Source organism: Lithobates pipiens, unplaced genomic scaffold (genome assembly GCF_037356315.1).
Source record: "Lithobates pipiens isolate NorthernLeopardFrog02 unplaced genomic scaffold, aLitPip1_a1.2 Scaffold_11, whole genome shotgun sequence".
Taxonomy (NCBI): Eukaryota; Metazoa; Chordata; class Amphibia; order Anura; family Ranidae; genus Lithobates; species Lithobates pipiens.
In genome coordinates this window covers 16309337-16335509 of record NW_027507696.1, presented here as the reverse complement: position 1 = coordinate 16335509, position 26173 = coordinate 16309337, and the positions used below count along the sequence as shown (strand labels likewise).

The 26173-nt window shown below is 42.6% G+C and overlaps 2 protein-coding genes across 5 annotated transcripts in view; one reads left to right on the top strand and one right to left on the bottom strand.

The window, feature by feature from the left end:
- Positions 1-3687, top strand: part of LOC143960347 (uncharacterized) — a 309948-nt gene extending 306261 nt beyond the window's left edge. The window contains exon 9 of the mRNA XM_077468843.1: positions 3271-3687. Within this exon, the coding sequence (XP_077324969.1) occupies positions 3271-3364 (94 nt within the window). The 3' untranslated portion in view covers positions 3365-3687. The remainder of the gene's footprint in view (positions 1-3270) is intronic.
- Positions 3688-11570: 7883 nt separating this feature from the next.
- The window catches only part of ACIN1 (apoptotic chromatin condensation inducer 1), an 87367-nt gene continuing 72764 nt past the window's right edge, over positions 11571-26173 (bottom strand). For 3 of the 4 annotated variants that reach the window (XM_077468761.1, XM_077468777.1, XM_077468785.1), the window contains 11 exons: positions 25408-25528; positions 20314-20359; positions 18864-19009; positions 17988-18137; positions 17718-17898; positions 17458-17606; positions 16330-16437; positions 15287-15394; positions 13933-14239; positions 12468-12568; positions 11571-12306 (listed from right to left, as the gene is read on the bottom strand). In XM_077468761.1, the coding sequence (XP_077324887.1) occupies positions 12028-12306; positions 12468-12568; positions 13933-14239; positions 15287-15394; positions 16330-16437; positions 17458-17606; positions 17718-17898; positions 17988-18137; positions 18864-19009; positions 20314-20359; positions 25408-25528 (1696 nt within the window). In that variant the 3' untranslated portion in view covers positions 11571-12027. The remainder of the gene's footprint in view (positions 12307-12467; positions 12569-13932; positions 14240-15286; positions 15395-16329; positions 16438-17457; positions 17607-17717; positions 17899-17987; positions 18138-18863; positions 19010-20313; positions 20360-25407; positions 25529-26173) is intronic. The other variant, XM_077468769.1, reaches the window with a different exon arrangement.

The following is a 26173-nucleotide window of genomic DNA, read 5'->3' as shown; positions in this document are numbered from 1 at the left end:
AGGACCCAAAAGGGACCGCCACCTCGGCAGAGGATCCTGCCGCATCCTATATTTTCAGGGTATCACGCACAGTGGTAAGTGCTCCAACTAGCGCTTTTTCCTGTGCGGACCCGGAATCATCCTCACTGTCCGATTGGTCCTGGTCAGCGTCCTCTGACACATCAGAACAGGGGCTGCCAGTCACTGCGGGGGCTGAGTCTGAATCAGAGCTCTCCCCGGAGGACGGGCCCTTTTTTACCCCCCTTACGCCCGCACATCAAGTCCACCCTGGCAACGAACGCTTCAAGGACCGCCGACAAAGCGTCCAAAGGCACTGCACTATTTGCAGGCGAGCCAGGAGCAATTGCAGGGAGGTCTGGGGAAGAAACGTCAGCTTCTGACGCCATGCTGACCCACCCTGTCTGCCAACCTTGGGGACTTAGGACAAGGTGCTCAATCCCACCCTCCTAGCTGCTAAGAGACTGAGGGGCCTCACTGCAGGACCGAGTGCCGCTGCTGATCGCCGTGTCAGCTCACAGGTGTCCAGGAACAAAAACCACTCTGTTCTGAGGTACAGAAACCAGCGCTGGGGAGAAAAACCACGCTGAGGCCACAAGAAAATGGCCGACAGCCATCCTTGTATAGAAAAAAGCTAAGGGAAAATGGCCGCCGGCCATGCTTCCCACTGAGGCTAACAGACAATGGCCGATGATCATGCTGTACACAGAAAATGGAGGCGGTCAGCACTAAGGTGGCAGAACATGCAGAGCCCACAGACACCAGCAGAGAGACAGATGACAGCACAGGGACAGACAGCCAGCGCAGCCCCCAATCAAGTATCAGAGCCCCCCGGAGGACCCCTGGCCCACACCACACTACAGCCCAGTCATGTAGCATCCCCCACGGGGGGGGGGAAACATGGGACAGGGAGAGAGGAAAGGGAGAAGAGGGACCCCCTAATTGACCTCCCAGGGATTGCCCAGCTGCTCTGACCTGCCGAGACAGGGAAAGCTGTACTTATCGTCCCAACGAGCTGGAAGCATCCCATCACAGACCCACAACTGAGCAGTATGGGGTGGCTGCGGACCATGGCACACTGTGACAAAGTCATCCGTAGCCCGGTCATATGTGTGCCCAGGAGCATGTAGCTCACCGGCTGCCTCTGGAGCTTGAGGGGCATGTCGTGGCCAACTCAGCACATAGCTAGTGCCTGCACGCGCTCAATGGCCAGGCTGGGGAGACTACAAGGATCTATATTATCCAACCTGTCACCCAGCCAGCTGTTGATAGAAGATCACAGGATCTTAAAATCTTGCGAAAAAGGCAAGAAACCCAGAAAAACTCCCAGGACCGATGGCCCCGCAGGGAGCCTATGTCCTTCTACTTCACTAGGCAGAAAAAAACTGAGCTGCAGGAAGCAGGCTGAGGGGTTATTGCCAGAGGGACTGCCCCCTGGGTGGAACTATACAGTTCTGTTGTTTTTTACATGTATTACATGTTCTGCCTACACCTCTCCTGAAGGTGGCGTAATAACCTATGGTCAAGATTAATGGAGCCGTGTCCGTCAATGAACGAAAGAGAAAAATAATATAAAATTGTGTTTGGGTACAACATTGCATGACCGCACAATTACTAGTTAAACTAGTGAAGTGCAGTAAAAAATGGCCTGGTCATCACGGGGGTAAAATCTGCTAAAGTGGCTACATTCCAAACAGCCCAATTGTACACAGTAATGGTCTGAGATACAGCATGACCTTGTCTTACCTGTCCACGAAGCTGGACTGTATATACTGTCACCCCTAACAGTGGGCATATCTCTGTGGGGGTCTCTATGGACTGGGTTCTGTTATTGAAGGACCATGGCTCTGCACCTGTATAGCACTAGTGAAGCGAATATCTCCCTGGGAAGAAGAGGTAAATACCCTACAGACACTAGCACAAAACGCAGGACTCACAGAGTGGGTTAGGGTTCTAGGGGAGGCATATCCTCAAAAGCTCAATCACCTGAAGGTACGTGCCTATAACCTAAGGGGATTGATATACTAAAGGGAAATTGTCTGTGCACTTTTTACCTAAGCTTAGTGAATGTTGTGAAGCTTAATTTTTTTTTAAAAATACCCAATCAGTTGCAAGGTAAAAAGAAAACAAAACATTTTTTGCTTACATGTGATTTAACCACTTCAGCCTCAGAATGACCAGACCATTTTTTTCTATACGGCACTGCGTTACTTCAGCTGACAACTGTGCGGTCGTGTGACATTGTACCAAAATTAAATTGATTTCCTTTTTTCCCCACAAATAGAGCTTTCCTTTGGTGGTATTTGATCACCTCTGCTGTTTTTATTTTTGCTCTATAAACAAAAAAAAAGGCCGTCAATTTTGAAAAAATATTTTTTTTTCATTTCTGCTATAACACACACCCAATAAAAAATGTTTAAAATCAAATTTCTTCATCAATTTAGGCCAATTTGTATTCTGCTACATACTTTTGGTAAAAAAAAAAACCGAATAAGCGTATATTGATTGGTTTGCACAAAAGTTACAGTATACATCTACAAAATAGGGGATAGATTTATGGCAATTTTATTATTTATTTTTACTAGTAACGGTGGTGATCAGCGATTTGTAGGACTGCGCCATTGCGGCGGACAGATCGGGCACCTAACTGACATTTTTGGGGAACCAGTGACATTACAGTGATCAGTGCTAAAAATATGCACCAAGATTGTACTTGTAACTTGCAGGGAAGGGGTTAACATCAGGGGAGATCAAGGAGTTAAGATTGTTTCTAACTGTGTGGGGGGATGGGCTGCCTGGGACAACGCACAGATCCGTCTTCCTGCATAGCAGAAAGATAAGATCTCTTCTCTCAGTGTTATCCCCTGACAGAACGCAGATCTGCCTTGTTTACACTGGCAGATGCCCATTCTGTCTCTGTGGGGAATGATTGCGAGCAGCCAGCGAAAATCGAGTCTGTCGGACCAGCTGATTGGCTCCCCCCTCAGGCCAATCGGCATGCGCACCCACAGATTGACGTGTACGAGCACGACGTACACCTATGGCGATTCGCACAGACGAGCCAACCTTCTACAGTATAACTGCGGCAACTGGTCGGCAAGTTGTTAATGATGGAAACAGCAGTTTCACACTAAGCCCTGGGAAAGCTGAATGCAACCGCCTTTACAGTTTGCCTTTAGTAAATCAATACCATAGTGTATAAATAAAGTGCATGTATCCTGTACTGTACAATTAAGATATAACGTTTATTATTATTTTTTTCCCCATGTACAGGATCCCAGTTGAAATAAAACAATGGGCAGTTGAATATCTCAACCAGGTGGATGTCAGCACAGCTTATCCAGTGAAGCAGAAAATACTACAATGACTGAACACTACTGTATCCAGCTATATCCCCATAAACTACTGGACATCATCACAGTCTATAAAGTGCAAGCTACAAAACATGTGATATGAATGGCTGTGTAGCTTTCTGCCCTAGTGTTGACATTTCAGGGCTTTTTCCTTTGCATTAAAAGCACAAACACCTCTTGGTGGAAATTTAAGACATACCTGACAATATGCAATATAATGGTAGAAGTAAGAGTATTTATTGCATGTTTACATGACTTTACAAACAGATGGCAAAGCTCAAGAATGCCATTTTCCACCTACCTCTTATTAGAGAATTAAAACTTTATATACATCAGGTTTACAAAGAGTTATATGTACATGTCTTTCAGAAAACTATTTAAAGAGAACCAGTCAGATTCTTCTTAACCTGTAAAATACACAAGCGCTTAATGTGCAAAGGTGCAACCCAGTCCCTCTGCTGATGCCTTCTATACAAAAAGCTGCTGTAGCATTCCAGCCACATATATTATAAGTAAGCTGCACACAGGAGAGTCTACCTCATGATGATTCTGGGCAATTACGTAACTGCCATAAATGCATTTAGCTCAGAGCCCAGAAAAGCAAAAAACTCAAATTCTTCTAACGTTAGCTTTATTTGCCTAACTGCATCCAAGACTTAAAAGTAGTTGTGAAGAGGAATGGGAAGGCAAGGGGACACGGCTTTGTACCAACTACGGAAGGTGCAAGAGCACAGCGTGCCTGTAGAAACAGTAGGATGACAGAAGACATAAATTGACCATGCCAGCATGGATTAGCAGCCATGCTTGCAAGGTCAGATTACTCTCAGCAGAAGAGGTGCATACAGAATCAACCAGGTATTCGAGAACACTGGCAGTCTGAAATAAAAAAAATAGGGACATTAAAGAACCAGTAACATGATTTATTTTTTTTTCATTTTGGTTTACAAATACTTTAAATCAGAACTCCAGGACAAAGAATGGCCTGCAGTTCCCCCTGCACTGCAAAGGTTACATTTTCATGAAGTCAAGGGGCAACGCTATAGGCTGTGGGTGGGACCTGGTGTACAATGCAGTACTATTTGACCTGCGTTGTACTTGATCACGTCAATGTGTGACTACCAGCCGGATGGAGAACCAATCGCACAGCATGGAGGAATTCTGCCAAGGCAAGGCATAATTTAAGTATTACACCTTATTCCTCTAGCCCCATTCCCAGGTAGAGGATGACTTGAAGCTGGCCATACATGTTTAATTTTCTTGCACAATTTTCCCTTAGATTTACCTTAAACTATGTAGTGCAAAGCCTGTCTAAATGGATACAATTGAAAATTATTTCATTTTGACATCTTTTTATATATATTTTGAAATCAAAAGAAAAATTGTACATGATAATTGAACATGAAGAGCCAGCCATCTGAATACATAGCACACTGGCCAGGATTCTGACTGGTTTGCTTTAACAATAAAAAAGTGAGCCATTTAAAGAACAGCACAGCATATGTGTATGTGTTACAATTACAACAGTGTTACAGTATGACATTACATTTTATACAATATTCTATGCTTTAAAGGTTGCTGCATTAATATTTCGCCAAGGCACTCTAAGCAGACAACTGAAATGGCATTAATTCCATAAACAATTTCTAGAAATAACATGTAGCATACATTATGTGTTTCTGAACTTTGTTAAACTATGAACCCCTTTGAGACAGTGTTTGCAAATACCACCTGTAGTAGATATTCTTTTCTCATGTATCTTTTGATGTGTGAACTTAATGCCTGTACAACCAGTGTAAAAAGGTTTTTAAAATACCCCTTAACAGCCAAAAATGCTGAATTAAATCTGTATAAAATTTGAAAAATAGCAAGCAGAAATAACCCTTGAACCTGTCAGATGAACCCTCTGAACAACATTTACTACTGGTTAGGAAACACTGCATTTATAGTCTCTAATATTCCAGCTACAAACAAGGTAAAGGAAAAAAAAAATTATTCTCGCCCATTGAGGGACACAGGAAGCCATAAATTACTACCCACAGGTTTGGACACAGGCAAGCAAAGAATTGTAGCCCAGGATATCCAGCATGTCCTAGGAGAATGAATGACTTCAGCTCTGGTGGAAAAAGTCATACGATTTTTTTTTGCTAGTACTATTTTTTTTCCAATCAAGACTTTTCTTTACATACTTATTGAGATTAGACTTCATTATGCAGCTATCTGTACAGGTCTTACCTCAACATATCTATAGAGTGTTGTACCTGGAACCCGTTAGACATTGCGGGGTTAGCCTAGCAGTGACCTTCGGGTATTGGGTTCTGCTAGTTCCAGACATCATTCTGATAAAAAGCTGCAGAGCAGTTTCCAGTCATTGGCAATGTCTCCACATGTCTAAAAAAAAAAAAAAAAAAAAAAAAAAAAAAAGAAGCTTGCTCTATGTGAGTAGGCTAAGCTCCACTGGCAGCCTTTTAAATTCACGCTTCTGAAAGGAAGAGGTTAATTCTGAGGGACCAAGGCTGACCTCATCCACTGGCTAGAGGGTCATGTGCTCCCTGTTGCTGTGCCTGTGTTTTCTGTAAAAGCTGTGCGGTACCTGGGGGTCTTGCCTCATAATAAACAAAGTTGTCCTACCACTACATGGTTTCAGCATGTCTGATTGTAGACAGTCCTGTACCAGAGTGCCTTCAGCTCACTTTCCACAAATTACCCCAGTACTGCTTACGGCAAGCCCATGGCAGCCTGAAATCTGTGTGTCCTTTGTTTCTAGATCCTCATCCAAGTTCACCCTAGCTCTCTCAGGCATAGCTCCTAACTCGGCTCTGTCTCGGGGAGGGTTTTACTGCAGTGTTGCAAAACTATTGTTTATCGACTCTGAAAGGATGGGCCAAAAGCTTGCTTCTGCTCTTTCCCTGTCAGATTCTATCACTGATCCACCAGCAGTTTTGGAAGCTTCTAAACCATCAACTGCTGAGACTATGATGGAGACTTTCCAGTCCTTGCCAGGCAAACCTGCTTCTGAGAAATCAGTCTATTACCACTATGGCTTTCGTTGATGTGATGACGCTGGAGGATTAGTATGTTGGGTCTACCAGCACTCTTCCATCTTTTGGAGCTCCTAAGCCTACTAAAACATTCCTGTTGCATCTGCAATTCCAAGTCTTACATTTATGGAGACTGGAAACATCCAAGCAGGATGACTGTTCCTTCCAAATTTTTGTTGGCCCTGTAACCATTTGAGGATGGGTTTGGTTAAAAAAAAAAAAAGTGGTCTGCCTCCTTTGTGGATTAGGCAGTGTCCTGCCTTGCATTGACCACCATTTTGGTGGCATTTGCACTCATCTTCGCCGACTGACACTAGAGGCCCTCTAGAACTTTGTCATCTCTGGCATGCCAAGTTGTGTATCCTTTTTTTAGCTGTGACCTTGATTTGTCAGATACGGGACTGGTCTTAAGCTATCAGAAGAGATTTAGTTACTATTGCCTTAATCCCTTGGCCATAAAATGTTTGCAACAAATGGCTGTCGCTCAGAACTACAGTGCTGACAGGTTGCTGGAGGTTTTCAGGTCTCAGGTCTGTCAAGACTGGCCTGTCAGTTCACATGAGAACTTTTCTGGCTAAAAAGTTGGCTGTAGAACCTACAGCTAAAATTTACTGCACATTAGCAGGGAAATTGAACGCTGAAGGAACCTCATTTTCCAATCAACATCCTGCAGCATCAGGTGATTTGGGTATTGCTGCAGTGCTAGAATGCCTAGATGGTCTGACAACACGGTGGAGCAGTCCCTACAACCGGAGGTGTTCTAGCAGTTGTGTCACAGGTGGGGACACACTGGCTATTTACCAGGGTTGCCAATCATCAGTAAATTCAGTGTTTGTAAAATCCATGATTTTTACATGTCCATGCATATTCGTAGCAGACATTCACAGACGGATGTAAAAATCTGGGATTTTACAAACGGTCTGTGAATTTATTGACAGTTGGCAACCCTAATGTGGACCTTCTGATATCCAGGTTCAGACATAAACTGGTTAGGTTTGTTTCCAGGTACAGGGAGTCACTAGTAGAGGCAGTAGATGGTACAACCTGATCCTACACCTGTCTTCCCTGAAACTTCTTCCTGGTTTGTTTCTCAGGATTGAGATGGCAGGCAGACTGGCGATTCTCAAAGTTCTGGATTGGCCAAAACTACTGGTAGATGCTCTTTGGGCTTTTCCAGATCACTTGGCTCAAGGATCAATTTGCCATCTTCCTTCATGGTTGCTGATGCCCAAGTTCTGAGGGACAAGGGAATCTCTGAATCAATCTACTTCTTGCAGGGTCTAATCACCATATGTGGATTGGATACTTAGTGTGGCGCGAGGTGAGAAGTTTCACCCCAGGAAAATTCTCAATGGAATGAATTCTTTCCTTTTTACAGGTGGGTTTGGACTAACATTCTCTGTGCTTGCTGTATTGTTCCAGTGACCATTGGCTTCCCATTCTTTGAACAAAACCTTACTCAGGGGTTTCTGAGATCTAGATTTGGTTCTTTTAGTAGTTCAAAAGTCACCATGTGAAGCTATTGGGGATGCTGCTCTCGACTCTTACCCATGTGTTTTAGTCATCGCTTCTATGAGGCAAGCGTCTGAACTGGTAGTCTTATCCTGGAAAGAACCCTTTCCTGTCTTGCATTAATCCACCACTTCCTTCCTAAGGTAGTTTAACCTTTCACCTCATCCAGGACAGTTATTTCATCTCTCTCCAGCTCATCAGGAGATATACTTTCATTGTTTGGATGTAGCTGCTGCTATATGCAAGCTGGCTCCTCATTCCACTATTTCTTGGTGGCCCAGAGACCATTAGCTGAACTTATGGTCTCCAGGGAAGTTCTCCTTTTCCTTTCAAGACCAGCTCTACCACAATCTGAGCCCCTCTTGGGCTTAAGGATACCGTTTTCCAGATTTGTAAGGCTGAGACCTGGTCTTTTTTTCCCCCACATTTGTTTATGATGCCAATGCCATGCAATTTTTGGTCATGAAGTCCTTCAGTCCGCAAACATAGCAGCAGGCAGACCCGTTTGTTTTGTGCGTTTTAGTTGCTGTGTTGCATTTTGGACAGTTAATTACTTCGTGTCACTCAATGAATCAAAAAAATTTGTGCCAATCATAAAACGCTTTTCTGAGAGTCCATTATTGGACACGTCCCACCTATTGGAGTTTTATTATCACGCGGTTAGTATTGCTTGCTACAAACAGGCATTCTGATGGGAAAAGGGGCCATCCTGGGCTGGCCTTCATTGTTTTTGTCTGCCAGTGGCCACTACTGCTGTATAACCAACAGTTAATGTCGTGTCCGTCAATAGAATCCAAGAAAATTTTTTTTAGGAGTATAAAAATATTTTTGTACTTACCATAAAATCCTTTTCTTGGAGTCCATTGAAGGAACTCATACTGGCAAGTTATACTGTCACCTGGAGGTTGGTTTACACTTCTAAAAAAAAAAAAAAAAAATCTGTAACCCAGTTCAGAACATCTGCCCTGGAGTTTAAGTGTATTATCCATTTTTATTTCACATAGGGGAGCAAACACCTTATGCGATTTTGTTGTGACAAGCTTTGAGATTACTCATTTCTCCTCATTGACGCCAATTAAGCACCGATTGAATGTACCAGGGTGCGTAGAATCAAGTTGGCAGCTGTACAGCAGCTGGATTGTCAGATTTACACACATTCCAGTATCTCAAATGGCAACAGAACCAGCACATGCTCTGGTGGAGTCAAAGACTCTTAGGAGTGCTTAAGTGTACATAGAAGAAAATCTTAAATAGTGGGTACAATTGAAAGTGCTTTGCAGCCATAAGCCAAAGCTGGAGAAAGGCAGGCAGATTCTCCATATGCAGAGTGGACAACATCAATAAGGGCTGAAATGGTCTCTTGTACATATGAAGTAATGGTGAAAACTGTAGTTCCTCAAAAACAGTCATCAGGAAGAGACTGTTTGGACTCAGATGGTCACAACAGTAGCACTTCTAGGACCGCATGAAGATTAGATTCTGCAAAAGAAGATGTGGTAGCATGCTTTGAGCCTCTGCTGTCAACATCTGTGAAGAATTGGCCATGCAGTCTTGTGTGAATGTAACAGAGGACTTCACATCACCCAACAGAGCAAAGGGGGACTTCAATGGTGTAGACCCAACTACTATAAGGTCTTCAGATTTCAAATGTCAGTGTCTTCAGAGGGTACAGAATACATACCCCCATCGCAGAGTTTGTGCTGGTATCACCGGTTGTCTAGAAAGACCCGTTGCAACTGCATAGTAGTAATATTGAACTAACCACAGGGTACAAAGCAGGGCCCCATGAACTCACAAATCCAAGCAATGGTGGCTGAGCAGGGTTCAAAGACTGGAGGTGACCAAGGTCGCTGTAAATGGGTAATGGCAATGGACCAGAGTTCCATGCATCTTTTGTGCAGAGCAGGAGTGGGAGATAGGTCTACAGTGAATAACAGAAAAAAAGCAGAGCTTGCGCAACATGCCTGCCAGTAGTCGATGTCTGTCCCTCAGCATGAACCCTTTCCACAGCAAAACTGTGCTCAGTGGCGGAAATAACACATTGCTATCCTATTGCACGGCCTGCTCTGCCTACTCAAAGCGAGTCTGCAGAAACCAGGCAAGCACAGAGACAATGCCACCAGCTCTGAACCTGAAAAGCACTCTGCAATAAACTTACCAGTATTGGGTTTGGAAAAGGCCACAAGGAAAAATCCGTGCCTAAAAGGTCACTGCCAGGCTAGCCCCAAAACGCCCAGTATGGCACTCAAGTGCAAAGGTGAGGAAACACCCAGATAGCTGCCATATAGAGACCAGTTCAAGTAGGGTGTAGAGGGTCAGGGGGTGGAAGCTACCAAAAAATTGTTTGCCTTTTCTCAGCAGAGCAGATGTCCATCCTCCTAGGGAAGTTGGTCCCAACCTCAGTCCTCAAGTACCCGCAACAGGTCAGGTTCTCAGTTATTCTTTTACTTTGAACAAGTGCAAATCACTTGCAATGACTTGGTCTTCATGATCACAATTTTATTCAAGAGAAATTCCCCAAAACACAGCCTGTTGGGGGTCCTTGAGGATGGATGTTGGAAACCCCTGCCCTAGGACACCAGCAAAAAATGAGGAATGATGGGGAGGGGGGGGGGGGGGTTATTCTGTACTGGCTTGCAGATTTTTGATTTGCTTGTCCAATCCTCCTGCCGGCAGCAGTGAGTATATGACCGTGTCCCTTAATAGATCAGAGAAAATAATCTTTCTGCAGATTCTTCCGATGCCAACCCTTTATTGCCTTGCTAGGCTTCATTACTTTCTGCCTGATAAGGACTGGTTTCACCTCTACATTATTAAATATGCTAGATTTAGAAGTGGTTGTGCCCACTGTAGAATATTCAAAAACAGGCTTGTGTTCTAGCACAGCCATTCTGTCTATACTTGAAACTCCTAAAAGAAAACTTGCCTAGAGTGAAAAAAGGAGGCTGCAATAGCTGAACAAATATTAATAGAAAGGGGTTAGTGAAGAGCCTCCAGTGAATCAGATCTTAACGAGGACACCAAATTTCACCCAAAAGGTAAAATGTCAGGGCTAGGAGAAAAATCATCTAATTTTGGAAAAACTGGTATGGGTCAGATTAAAATAAATTGATAGATGGAGATTATATATATATATATATATATATATATATATATATATATATATATATAGATATATATGGATATATATATCTATCTATCTATATCTCTTTTCCTCTGTCTCCCAATTCAGACGTTACAAGGTAAGATAAAGACCAATAAAAATATAAAATTAAGCAACCGCTTTGGTTCATGCTTATGAAAGATGTATAAAACAGTAGCTGTTCAGGCAGGTAATGCTCAGATCCAGCAAATCATACTCCATGCAACTAACAAGTGGTTGGGTGTCACAGGTATTGAATTTCAGTGCACTAATTATGGATCAGGATCCTCAATGGGTACCAGACAATGCCATGGTTAACAATGGAAACAAAATTTTATGGTTTAAGAAAAATGGAAACACACATGAGAGCAGGGGTCCCAGAAATGCCAAGGTCCACCAATATAAGGGTTTAGCGGGTATAAAGGAGCTTAAAAAAAACAAAAAAAACAGACTGGTTGCAACTGTGCATCATAACTCTTATTATACAATATATTACACAGGATAATGGACTAAACCACTACAAAGATATAAAACTAATGCAGAATTTTATTTTCTGATTTTTCACTTCATTTATAATAATAAAAAAAATTAAAAAGGAACACAAAGAAAAAAAAATATCATTGGGTAGATGCCACATGTGGCAAAGGATAAAACAGTAACCTTTTTCCTGGCACTCCGACAGGTAGAAGGATACATAAGGGTACTCATTGCACAAATTGTTCAGAAATGTCCAATGGTATGCCAAAGACAATCTGTGGTTTAGCTCCAGACAGTGATGAGTTAAAATGACAGAATTCAGAGCAGCTCAGAAAAAGGGCGGTCCAGAGGATGGGAGAAGCCAGCAGAATTCCTTTAGAAGGGAACTAGCTCCTTGTCGGAGTTCTATTTTTTTTCCATATGCGGTTCCCTTGTGAAGGGCTGAGTTAGGAGTCTAATATGTGGGCTTGACATGTACATAGCAGCAGGGTAGCCAGCAGAGGGAAGGTCAGCGTCGCCCTCCCCTATCCCTAACTGGTGTACTCCTGCTGCGGCTTCTACTGTGCCTTTTAGGATCCCTACGTTCCCTCTCACGAGGGTGCTCTCGACTGTGCTCTCTCCGTTTTTCTCTCTCTGCCTCTCGTGCTCGTTCCCGGTTTCTTTCCGCTTCCTTCTCCCTCTCTTTAGCCCGTTCTTTTCTCTCTTCTTCCTCTTGCTCTTCAAGCTCCTTTCGCCTTTTCTCTCTTTCCTTTGCCCTCTCAGCCCTGTCTGCAACCCTTTTCGAAGCCTGTGGAAACAAGATCATCATAAGACTCTGTACAAATACAGTACTGCCCTCTTAAAACAATGTTTTTGCAAGATACTAAAATTAAATCTTATTTGACATACAGCAAACCTAAGTCTACTTGATCTGCAAAAAAATGAAATAAAAAAAAGCTTTTGTTATACCTGGTCATCGGTTAGGGGTAGCCAATATATACATGGTGCAGCTTTGGTTTTGTGAAATAAGTCATCCAGGAGTTTTGCTGGAGGTTCTTCCTGCACTTTCTCTGCAATGGACAAATACAACAATGTTAGAGACTGCAAAAATGTGTGAATCAGTTACAAAAAAAAAAAAGTTTGCCAAACCAATAGTGGAATGCCATAGCAGGAGACTCCATGGCCATTCACATTTCCCATGTTACACTCTGGTGTGTAAATGCTAACCAACTCTAGTGCTTGGGTCTGGACCAACCAGTTCAGTTCATCAATTCAGTTGGTCACCTCTGCACTGCAAGAGTTAAATCAGAATTCCAGACTAACACCAACCTAGTCTTAATTTTCCCGCCCTCTCCTTCCCCACTCCTGCTACCTATCTTATGTAAAAAGGTATGTATGCGTACCTATTTTAGTCCACTCCAGCCATGTAATCCACATTCCCAGCTTCCATGTGTCACCGGAAGCTGCCGAGATGAGGAAGCTGGTACTTGGGAGCCTATGAGTGGCATTAATGCTACAGCAATTCCCAGTTTCTCCCTCCTCCCTGCAGCAGCAGCTCATTAACACATGAGATCAGACTGGAAATAGGCAAGTATACACATTTTTTTTTATTTTTTTTTTTTAAACAGGTTAGGCAGTTTAGGTAGAAAAAAAATGAGCGGGGGGAACATTTTTAAGACTAGTGTTAAAGGAAGAGGAATAAAGCTTAATTTTTTCCTCTCTGGCATGCTTTTGGTGTTCACTTCTCCCTTCCAAGCTTAAAGTTGTGTACGAGTGCTTGCTGTCCTCATGCAATGCTTGACAATTGGTTGTGCAATTTTTTTGTGATGACAATGCTAAGTGCCTTAGAGAAAGGCTTTGAAGTACTAGCTGCCCAGCATTGACAGAGCAAGGAATAAGGCAAGTATTACTGCCCATTCCTCTGCCCCTAGCTTACCCAGCAATTGATCCTTGCATGACATGGATTCCATTGAAAGGGTATTTTTTGTCTTAAATTAGGCATCTGGAAGTATGCTCAATGGCACTTCAGGTACTCAACATGAATTTATCAATGTGTTATTGTTCTAAAACTACATAAAAATTTTATAATTATGCAGGTAACTGGATATAACTGACCTGTAAACTACTGTACCGCATATGAATTATTTGCCTCTGACTGGTAGTGCTGCACAGTGAGCTTTAGTGTTTCAATTTTAAGGCAAGTTTACCAGCCAGTCAGGCCTCACGACTGAAAACTAAAGAATAAATGGCTGAAAATTCATTTGAACAATTAAGAGAAACAGACACTGCAGCACAAGAATGCAGTTACTATGGGGGAAAACTATGTATAAAGTAATAAGAATATGGTATAGCAAGCAAAATAAAAAGTTACACAAATCATTTAGGTTAAAGTCAAAGAAAATCAAAAGAGCAAATAGAAAAACCCTCCACGTACCCTTCTTCTCGTTTTTCTTTTCTTTAGACTTGGCATGCTCCTTACGTCGCCTGTCTCTGGAGCGTGATCTGGGCCCTTCCCGCACTTTATCTCTGTCCCATTCCCTTTCAGAGCGTGTACGTTCCCTCCTCTCCATTTCACGTTCTCTTTCTGCCCACTGTTCTCGGACTCCCCGATCATGCTCCCTGTGCTCTCCTCGTAATGGAGGCATGTGGGAATGAGTATGAGAATGAGAATGTGGGTGGGGGGGCTCCTCTTGCTTGGGTTCTGGGGGACGTGCTACAAGGAGTCCTCTGTGGAAGTCCAGCTAAGACAGATAAAAAAAAACGAAATTAACCACATCAATACCAGACACGTTCGCCCCTTCCTGCCCAGGACAATTTTCAGTGCTGTCGCACTATCAATGACAATTGCTTGGTCATGCAACACTGTATCCAAACTAAATTTTTATAATCTGCTTTCCACAAACAGAGCTTTCTTTTGATGGTATTTGATCACCACTGAGGTTATTTTTTGCTAAACAAAACTAAAAAGAGAAAACACAAAACAAAAAACGATGAACACTAATAGGTGGCACCGATATGGCACTGGATAGGCAGCACTGATGAGGAGCTGCTGACAGGCATTTCTGAGACGCATCTGAAGGGCACCGATTGGCACTTTGATGGACACTGACAGGTGTTATTTATGGAGCACATGTTGACAGCTGATGGGCACTGCACTGATAATCAATGTGCCGCTTATCAGCACAGACCCCTCTGACAGGGACAGCCACAGATCGGCTCTCCCTGTCAGCGTGAACCGAGAAAAGCCATTTACCAGCACTTCCTGGTTCACGCGATGATCAGCTGTGAGATCGGAGATGCAGTGTGTCAGACTGACACACAGTGTCTCAAAACGCTGTGCGGCGTCTTGTCATCCTGATCACGTCATATGACGTCTGGTAAGGATAACAGAACCACTTTGCCGGCGTCATATAGCTATATGGCGGGCGGCAAGTGGTTAAAGGAAAATCGTGAGAGAATTACTGGTACCACTATTGCTGACCTACTAAAAATGTTACTTACACATCATGTAGATTCTCTGGCTTCAACCATAGGACTGACAGAGCCAATATGTAGCATATTAAGAAAATATAAGCATGTTTGTTCTGAGTGAGCATTTCAGAAGAACTAAAAGTCGAGATTCAAGATTTATAGCCAGGCAACTAGCATTTTCAAGTGGTCAACAGCATTGACAGACCCATTTCTTTAGAAATTTTCTTGACATGCTACATACCAGTATAGAAATCAAAGGTTTCTCATATTTAGTGAAAATGAAGAGAAGTAGTAATAGCAGGTTCCAAATGTCTTACCTCATCTTGCTCTGCAAAGTCTACCGATAAGAATTTTGGATTGGACTGTGGCCACTTCACTCCGTGTAGGGAGTTCCTTGTCGCAATAGCTTCATCTACTGTAGAATACTAACAAGAAACCACAAAGTAACATTAGCAAAAAACGCTTGGCCAAAAGAGATAATAGAAGCTCTGCCATCTCTAATCCCTCTTCCTAAAAATGCTAGCCACAATGCAGCTCCAAAACTTAACTGACCTGATATAGATCAAGAGTTCCAACTCCTTTTCCTTGTTACATGCTTGCTAATAGTAATGCAAAGTACTAAAGCACATGTTGAGCAACTAGCATATTCAGAGTGTGGCTAATAGCAACTTTCATATTTCTTAGCAAAGGGAAGACATACTAGGGAGAAACAGGTGCTGCTCACCCCAATATGGGCAGAATAAAATGGAAATGGGGGGGGGGGGGTGGTGGTTTAGGCAGAATATATATATATATATCTCAAAAAAAACATTAGGAATAAAAATTCTTTATTGGAAGAAAAGGTGGGTTATTACATGAGTGTCAAAAAAATGAGCTTGAATAGGGATATACCCATGCCAAATACAGTAGGTAGCAAACATAAGGGTTATACACAGCATAGGACTATTGCATAACAGTTCTGATGCGTTTCAACCCATGGTGCTTGGGGTCTCTTGAGAGGATGCGTTTGCACTGCATTTGGAGATACCCTTGGTCAGAACCTGCCCACACAGCCGCCAGATCATTCTGCGTGCCCCCACGCCACAATGAGACGAGAAGAGGATGAGGAGTCAGGCGTAAACAAATGCCCCCTACCAAAGCATCCCAGAGGGGGCGGGGCTAGAACTGTTTTTTAAAGTTTCTTTAAACAGTTCTGTCCCCGCCCCCTCTGGGACGATTTGGTAGGGGAGATATAGATATAGAGAGATTATAATATATATATATATATATATATATATAATTATTATGCACACACACCTCTATATCTCATGGTCTGAAGAAGGCAGAAAATGTTGCAGGAAAATCAGTCATAGGAACTTACTGTGACATAGCAATGAGACTTTATTTTGTCTATCCAAAAGTTCTCCTCTACTAAAGTACCAGTACGTGAAAGTAGTTCTTTCAGTTGTCCCAAGGTGAAAGGACGAACCTGTAACAGGACACAATAATTAGGGTCTAAAAGCCAAAAAAACTATAAAAACAGCTCGAGGACGATACAGCATCTAACTTGTTACTCAGTTGCTATACTACTAGAAGTTAAATTACAACAGCGATAAGCAACCAGCGAGTCTCTAGCTGCCCCAACACATTCCGGCATTCAGTCAAAAAAATTAAGGAAGTCAACTGTTCTTATTGGGACATCAAAGATAGTAAAGGTAGCCAACTGATTTAATTGGGACTAGTTCCACAATTGGTTGGAAATCTGAGGTTGTCTGTTACTGAACTCCTAGAATTATGGCACCCTGCAGAGGACTGCATCAAAAATGATTACCATTTTATAGCCATAAAAGGTGTTGCAATTGCAGGGAATATGGGCCAATGCCTTACATTCCCAGACCTAGTGCAAAAAAGGTACATAACTACAAGGACTTGCAAAAATTAACCATCTGACTGAAAGCAACTATTTATCTTATATACATTACCTATATAGCTGGTCACATGTAAAGAGAAGTGTGGAAATATTTTACCATACTCACTGGTTGCAGCAAAGATCTGAGCTGCAGCTATCCCCTGCCGGCTCTACACCAAGAACTGAGCGATCAAAGACTGCTGATCGCTCAGTACTCAGGTCTGCTCTAACACAGAGTGGTGACTCTCGTCAGCACTCTTTGCTCTGCCCCCCTCCAGCACTTACTGGGCTGCCAGACTGGAGGGGTAGGAGTGGCTGGCTCATGCTCTTAGCCGCATGCTGAGAGGTGGAGCAAGCTGCCAGTTCAATATCCGGGCAGATCTCTATGTTATTGCTGGCTCTGACATCAGCTGACAGGAGACTTAAATCTACTCTCAGCAGAATCTGGGAGACAGGAGTGGAGACGTGCACTCATGTGACCCACAGAAGCATTGCCAAAACATTGGTCAAACTTCTTCTTTAAAAACTACACTGATGTCTAGAAAGTTGCAATGAATATTCTGTACACCCAGCTTAGGAACAAGAACTTTATACACTTACCAGATTGCATATGTGTACTATACAACTAGGTTTTCGCCTTGGGGGTGACGGCTGCTGCGAAGCTGTGCGAACCGGGTCATCAATTGTAATGGAAACACTTGTTTTCTGCTGGCTGATTGACCGTCTTAGTAAGGTATCACCTAATGTAACTATCAAGAATTTTTATAGTCAGCAAGAACGTTACATTTGATAGATAGATAGATTATATATATATATAAAGCATGCTAGAAAAATCACACATTTTAGTAAATCTGCATTACCTCTGACTTCTGCTTGTGCTGGGCTTTCTGGTAAAGCCTTCTTTACTTCCTGCTCATTTGGAGGTGGTGCCTCCGTCTCCATAGGGACAGGAACTTGGTCTGGAACCTCAGTAGCTTCCTCTGACCTTTTATCTTCCTCCTCGTCATCCTGGCCATTTTCTTGAACTTCTGCAGGAACTACCTAAAAGGTTTAAATTAGTATGATTCAATACGTGTTTAAAGAAACAAAAACATATTTGCCTGTTAGGAAAATGAAACAGCATATTTTACTTGTGTAACAGTCCTGCATATTTTCAATCCTTTATCATGCGAGTTGTCGTCACCATTTCGTTCACTTTCATCTTCAGAAATACGGGCATCTTCAGCATGAAGGTCTACAACTGCTTCTTGCTTTATTTCTTTAATTTCAGGTATAAGACTCTAAAAAGAGAATGTTTTAATGTAAAAAGTGCAACTGCAGAAAAGTTAACCAGTGAATGATAGCCAACAAAAGCTACATCTGTGCGATAAATCAGAATGTTTCCTGCACAGCGCAACCCTGAAAAACAGCTTGCTATGGGGGCACCCGAGCAGGCCGCCTTCCTCCAAACTGCTACTTTGTGTCCATTTACACACATGGCACAGCCCCACCCTTGCTCTCTCCTCATTGGCTCACTGGCTGGGATTGACAGTAGCTGGAGTCAATATCTCGAACTGCTAGCTCAGCCAATGAGAAGGAAGAAGAGAATCAGGAGAGTCGCTGCTCTTGTGCACATCACTGGATTGGGATGGGCCTCAGGCAAGTACCGTATATTAGAGGGGCTACTGCTCACAGGTTTTTATCTTTTTTAACCAACCGGCAGAGTGTGCATTAGAGAAAATCCCTCCTGCATTAAACACTTGGATTGTCAGACTACTGACAAAAAGGTGAGTAGGGTGGACTGGTGCATTACAGCCATGCTTGGATGAAGAATGGAGTACTAATGAAATTAGGTTGTGCTCCCAATAAGCAAAGTTTTTTCAGTTCTAACACAAGTGTGTCATTAGAAAAAGCAATAATTGAGTATTTACATGCAATATGTTAACAGATGTTACCACTGGATAATTCAATGGAAATCTTTATTTACAGGTATCTATAAAAAAAAGTGACATTGTAAAAGATATTACCTTTAAAGATTCAGTAGATATACTAATTGAGGGTTTCTTTTGAGTGGTAGCTGTGCTGGCCCCCCAGCGCCTGCGGCGAGCTGGATGAGTTCCTTCATTATCACTGCCTGTGGTAGGTGCAGGCTGACTGGACCCTTTTGTAGCTGCTGAAATGGTAATAAAGTTAAGCTCTAACAATTTTAGGATACAACCATAATTTCACATCATGACCAGCTTTATTTTTTTTAGTGGAGTACGATATTGTCATGCGAACATGTTTACAATTTCTAGTCAGCAGGTAGCATACCAGAAGCTGTTGACTCCAGGATTTCTGCAGGAATACTTTTGAGTCAAATGTCACTCTTGCTATTCGGGTACATTCGCAACAGAAGGCTGAATGACCAGAGGAGGCACAAGACCTCCTTTTCCAATCTGTTAGCTACATTTTTTTCATTTTGGGAGATGCAATCTGATCAGATGTTTGTGGCCATTAATGGCTTGAAAAAAAAACAGACCAAAACCTTAAGTGACAAAATCCTTGTCGCTTCTGGCTTCGAAACTTTAATGCAAAAACATTTGTCTGCATCAACCTAATCAACTTTAAATGCAAGTTTGACAAAGCATCCAAAATACTGAATGTAAATTCTTAAAAGTTGTTTGTTTTGTACAACCAAACTATTTGTGTTTTTTAACCCATCCAATCACTCATCTTAAGGCCCCTTTCACAGATGCGGACAGTATGTCCGTATTTCATCCATCCAATTGCGGATGAAATACGGACATACATGCATCCCTATGGGATAGCGCGTGTCTGCGGATGAACATCCGCAGACACCCGCTATTGTCTGCCTCCGCTACTGTCCGATTCTGCAGACAGAGGAAAATCCTATTTTTCTATCTGTCTGCAGAGCGGATCGGATGAACACGGACAGACGGTCCGTGCTCCTCCGATCCCCATAGAGGAGAGCTGACAGGGCGGTCCCTGCACAGTGTGCGGAGACCGCCCTGTCCGCCGCCGGCTCAGCGGGGACAACGGAGTGATCCCCGCTGAGCGAGCGGATCATCAGGGGGCGGAACATTACTGATGCGCCCCGTGTGAAAGGGGCCTTAAGCGTAGGGTCACACAAAAATGGAACCTCAGCTTTTCGGTCTTTTTGATCCCACAATGTTGGTAGAAAGCAATCAAAAAGGCAGTATTCCTACAACCTAGAGGAAAAAACAAAACAGAAAAAAAAAAAAAAAAAAAAAACTATATAAAAGCCTCTAAGATTATGCAAGGTATTCTGCATAATCAAACATGTTTAGGAAATGTATAAATGCAATCCTATGTGATCTGTACAAATTCATGAACTGCCTCTGCCTGACTTTTCGCAGGTGAAAAAAAAATTGTGCGATTTTCCATTTTAACATGATCCCCAGTTTTTTTTCCTAACAAAATGAAACCATAACTAAGTGAATATTTTTTACTTACAAATAACAGAGATCTTTCTCTTGAAAGTCCTTGGTGGCGTTGTACTCTATGGAAAAGGGGTATAGGGTAGAGACACAAGGAAGGGGGTGGATGCATTATGGCATCCCAGGGAGAAAAGGCAGTTGTTAGACAATTAAACCATGAATGATATCAGAAATAAAATTAAAAGCAAAAAGGGTAGGGGAAAAGCAGAAAAAAAACCTGCAGATAGAAGCCAAACCCTTTATCATTTTTGAGGATTTGAGATTGCAGAACACAAGCTGGATGGAATCAAGTTGAATGTGCTAATTTTAAGACAAATTGTTTAGAAATTCATCAAATTGTTAATATCCTACAATTCTCTCATATGAGAATCTCAGACACCAAGAACGTTACACTAACTAGAAACAGAAATCTGATTCCTTAACTCATACTTGTCAAAGGCTGGCCAATATACGCTTAAAACCTTTTTAATGCAAAAGGGAAGGGAAGAAAAAGAAAAAAAAAAAACACAATCACACTAAACACTTTCCCCCCTTCCCAGCTGTCAAACGGGACTGCCTGCAGCCTGGGGCTCCACTGCAATGTCACAGGCTCAGGCAGACGCCAAGATTTGTGCTGTCCCGCACTCCTGAAATGGAGGTAAAGCTACATTGTGGCTCCTTCTGTACTAGCAGAGACGCTGGAGTCTGGTGCACGTCACTTTGCTGTGATTCTGGTCTTTATCCTCATTCCAAGACCTGGTATTTTTTATCCTGATCCCAGGAGGCAGCTAGGGTGCTGGACAGCACACTCCTGCCAGGTTGCGACTTCCAGAACAAACAGGAAAGCTAGAGTCTGGAGGGGGAATACGTGGCCCAGTGGTTGACAACCACTGTTCTATAGCACTGGACTAATTTAAAGCATAAATAGCTTTCTCATGTAGGCGTGGTAAATATTCCGGAGGTCGAGTGGTTAAGTCAGATTTCTAGTTAGAGCTTACATGTGGTTGACTCTCTTCACCCTCAAGTGACAACGCTGAGCTACATACCATCAGCCCCGACTTGCAAATTATTATTTTTCTCTCCCCAGGAGCCAGCGTGTGTGACCAGTGGATTGCGAGTGCAATGCCAGGCTCCTGTAGACACTTATTCCAGCTTTCTTGCCCGCACCTCTGTACAGATGGTTAGAAAAGCTGGGGAAAAGTGTCAAACTACGAGGGTGCTGATGATCACTCTTGAGGTTCACCGAGAACGACAAGACATCTCCCATGATGGGCAATCAAGGGGTTAACTGTGTGCCTAACAAGTGTGTGTGTGCTGCTTTTACTCGCAGGACCTGGTTGTCCTCTCTCTCTGAACTGAGAGTTGATTTCAGAGAGCAGAAAGCCAGATTGCTGCTGTCTGTTTGCAAACACGAACTTTGTGCTGTGATTGCCCGCAGCAGATCAGCAAGTATACAGCCAAAATCATTGGCTATAACCTGCTGACAAACTCATGTTGTGTCCAATCACAGTACTGATCAGCAGGAGGCACCCGCACACATACCTGAAGACTAGAAGTGCCTTGTGACGTATTAGTATGTAACACAGCAGGTTTTGTATTGTACACAGAACTGCTGCTCCTCAACAAAAGACTAGACAAATCCAGTTACAGCATTTGATTTCTGGCACCTAAAAACTAGATGGATTTTAGATTACACTGCCTTCATCGGTGGGACTTTGCTCTAGCAAAACTTGCTGTACAATGTATACAAAGATATTCTTGAAAGAATAGATAAAGTAAAACACCTGCAAGAACCAGACTTTAAAGTGATTGTAAAGTCTGTTTTTTTTTTTTTTAAATAAACATACTTACCTGCTTGGTTGCAGTGGATTTTCATAGCAGCCTGGATCCTCTAAGGTCCCTCCTCAACTCTCCTGGCCTCTTCCTCCTGTCTGCTCCCACAGCAAGCAGCTTGCTATGGGGTATCTGAGCCAAGCTGCAGTTTCATGTGTCCATGCAGACACAAAGCTGACATTTGCACCCCCCTTGACTGACTTTGAATGACAGCTGTGGGAGCCAATGGCGCCACTGCTGTGTCTCAGCCAATCAGGAGGGGAGTCCCGGATATCACTGGACAGGTCAACCTCAGGTATTAAAGGGGGCTGCTGTACACAGAAGGCTTTTTATCTTATTGCATAGAATGCATCAAGATGAAAAATCTTCTGCCTTTTCAACTCGTTTAAGGCTGGTTTAGGTAACAGAAAAACAGCTAAGGAAGCGATATATTCAAGTAACAAATTAAATCAATCCAAGCTAATGTTCTGCAATGTGTGCTTTAGCAAATTAAGATAAAGGATAGAAGGAAAAAAAATAAAAAAAATTAAAAAATAAAAGAAGAAGAAGAAAAGTTTCATTAAAAAAAGCTCCACTTGAAACTTAGATCTTGTATTTGGTGAAGAAATCCTATTTTTTACATGGCCGTTATGTGCCCACTATAATTAAACCCAGTTTGATTATAGCAGCTGCTCTGTTGCATACTAGTACTGCTTGTTTGGTATATAAGATGCAGTATAAAAGCCTTTACCAATTTTCTAATAAAAATATACGTTCATACCACCTGTATATAAAAAAAGGAAGCAGACTGGTATACAAACAGTGTTTAGGGCTTTGGACTTGGTGGTAGAGGTTACACTGCACATCAGAGGAAAAAAAAAAAAAAACACACACAATTTATTTCATTATTGTGAAAAAAATATAAGAGCTGCCATTCCCAACTCATTTACAGATTTTGGAGCAATTATCCAGAACCTGGCTTCCCTAACCAGCAAGCTCCTGACCTGGAACAAGAATGGAGAGTTCAGGCTACATACTCAATCCAGATTGGTGAGTCACTGCACAATTAAATCTGGATAGGAAGATTGTCCAAAAAAAAGTAACTTTGAAAGCCAATTCAGCAAAGACAGCTATCCTAAATATTAAATCTATTGTGTGGGGGGGGGGGGGGGGGGGGGTATATTCACACGTCCTTGAATCTTCACACTCTTGAAAACCTAAGCTGTCTAATGAATCTTCAGCATACAACACATGTTAGAAGTGCTATGTGCCTGGTTCTTCACAATGTACCATGGTTCTACCTGCCAGATGCTAGGTCACACCCAAATCTTGTAGTGACATAGCAGCTGGTGGGCGAAGTGGGAGACCAAGCATCCACCACTCCTAAACTCATGGAAGTTTCAGATGCTGAACATTCTTCTGCCAAACAAAAGTTCAGGAGAATGAAGATTCAAAAGCACAGGTGGCAGAAAAGTATTATACTTCTTTTACAGAGTGTTTTGATCTTGGCAACACAATTGCTTTAAAGAGGAAAGCCTTTACCAAATACAAAAGCTTATGATTCCGGTGGAAAGCTTTATTAAAACAGATAAAACTAGTATAGAAGAATGAAAAAAAAATATATATATAAAAATAGGAAGGGTAAAATAAAAGGAAAAATCCAATAGGCTAAGGAAAGAAATTGAAATATATAAAAAGAAACCAACGATTAATCAGAGGAATGATGAAGTGTCCTGGTACCCCGTGTGTCTCTCCCACGTGGCTCAGGAATGGCCAGCCGGTACCCTTCCACTTATTTTGGATTTGGTTTTGTCGTGTGTTTTTTGGTGGGTGAGATGGGAAGTGGTGAACGGTGAGGAGGGTGGGTGAGTGATGGGGCTGCCTTAAAATCACTTTTCATTTGCTTTTAAGAGTCAGTGTTGCTAAAAGTTCAATGATGCAGGATGTTTTTTTTTTTCCTTCTTCAAATAGCAAAGACCCATGTAAATTGTAGAGGGGGTCAGTAGATAAGCAGCTTGACACAAGCCTCCGGTCTGCAGCATGGATGAACAGTGCAACAAATCTTTACTCCAGTACATCAGACAAAGTCCTTTATACAGTTCTGGGTATAACTTTACTTTTTCTTGCTTTGCGGTTAGGATTTCTGTTGAAAACTTGAGACCTAGGTCATGCACTCTTTAGAGATCAGAAAACATTTGAGTTTAGTCTTTAATAACGTCCACTTCTGTTTTAACTTTTCCACAAACAGTTCAATAAGCTGTGCAGCAATATGGGGAGCAACACATCTTCCGTAATCTGTACGTTTGTGGATACAGCAAATAATATATCAGCTGAATATAAATCCTCCAGATAAGTCATGATTATCAAGTCATTTTAGGAAACAACATTCTCTTCAGAAACAAAATGCCACCAATGTTTGTGCCATCTCTTAGTTCCAAGCTCTTAAGTGGTGCTTAGCAGTCCTTTTGTCAGCCAACTCATTTACAGCATTAGTATTCCCAAATATAAACATACTTCATAAAGAAAGTCTTTTGTTTCAAAGTTGGAGAGTCTTTGTGCTTGATGTGACAATGTGCCACTGAGTTTAATGTTCTTGGAAGAACTGCAGAAAGAAACAGGTAGCTCACCCAGCCCTCCTTTCTTTACACTCATAGTAGCGTCTGTTCGGCACCCTCGGGGCTGCCCGGGTAAAGCTGGGCTCTGACTGGATATTGCTGTGCCTGGAAGTCCAGTAGGGTTTTGGTGGAAGCGCTGGGGCGATGGGACAGGTGTCTTTACGAAGGAAGGAACGGCACACACACTTATACAGGCTTCGCTGGTGGACAAGGGAGGTGGGAGAGAGCAGGGAGCACCTTTAAACACCATCTCCCCCCTCCCTCTAACAACCCCATATTGTGAGACCTCACTTTTTAGACTCCCATCCACCCACCCATAATGAAAAAGTAGCACGTAACTATTAGCAATAGCTAAAAGGTGATCACAAGGCATAGGCTTAGGATGAGTGCCTAGTTAAACGTTTAATGTGTTATCTATACAAACTCCCCATAAGAGATGTCAGTTCACCCCATATCTCACAATGAACATGTGTTATGTCTTGGGCCTCACACCCCATTTATGCCTTGCAGGATATTTTTATTGATTAATTGATCTGTGAAAGTAAAGCTATGGAAAAGTTACCCTGTCTAAGACATTGGCTAAATAAACAGCTATAAACTGGAAAGGAATGGGGTGAGCGATCCCACACATGTGCTCCCATTATGGTCTCATAGCTCAGTGTTAGGCCCCTGAAAGTCTGGCTGTGGTGCAAATCAACTCTTACCTCTTTCTTCTCATCTGTCTCGCAACTCTCCTCCTGATTTTCAGACTTTGCAGTTTCCTGGACCTCAACCTCCGCTTGATTTTCTACAGCATCCATTATAGTATCCTCTTTCTCGGTTGCACTGCAAAATAAAAGTTAACAGTTATCAACAAACATACAAATTATCACAAGTGCACATGGCTTTAAAGTGGAATTCTAGGCCCTAGCCAAGCTTAAAAACAGCTCTTGGTCCCCTTCTAACACTTATTATAACTACCCTGTAGAAGGAAGACACTTTTGCCCAGAGCGTCTGATCTAGTCACGTTATCAGCTCCCAGTGTCTGGCTTCAGGGGAGAGGAGCGACAGCAGGCAACCAATTCCCCATAGTGAGCCTATGGGAGACATCATTGCCCAGGCATTCCATCTGTTGTGGGCGCACTCTGCTCTCCCATGAAGCTGACCGCTGGGATAATCATATGACTGGACTGGAGCACCCCGAGATTAGTTAATCCAGCCTATAAATTATCAAATTTTCTTTTGAAAATCCCTTTATACCCCCCATCAACGTGTTTAGTGTTGACTGGGGAATGCCTCCCGCATTGCTATTGTGTTCTGCTGGGCGTGGGGAGAACAAAATTACTGCTTGAGGCTTTAGCAACTAGCAGTATGTCCATGTAAAATCCAACAGGTTAGGTCACCATTGGAATCATGTATGAGCAGGCTGAATGTACCAAGTGGATTGATCAACCAACTTGGGTACAAACAGGCTGGCAGACAGCTAGTGGC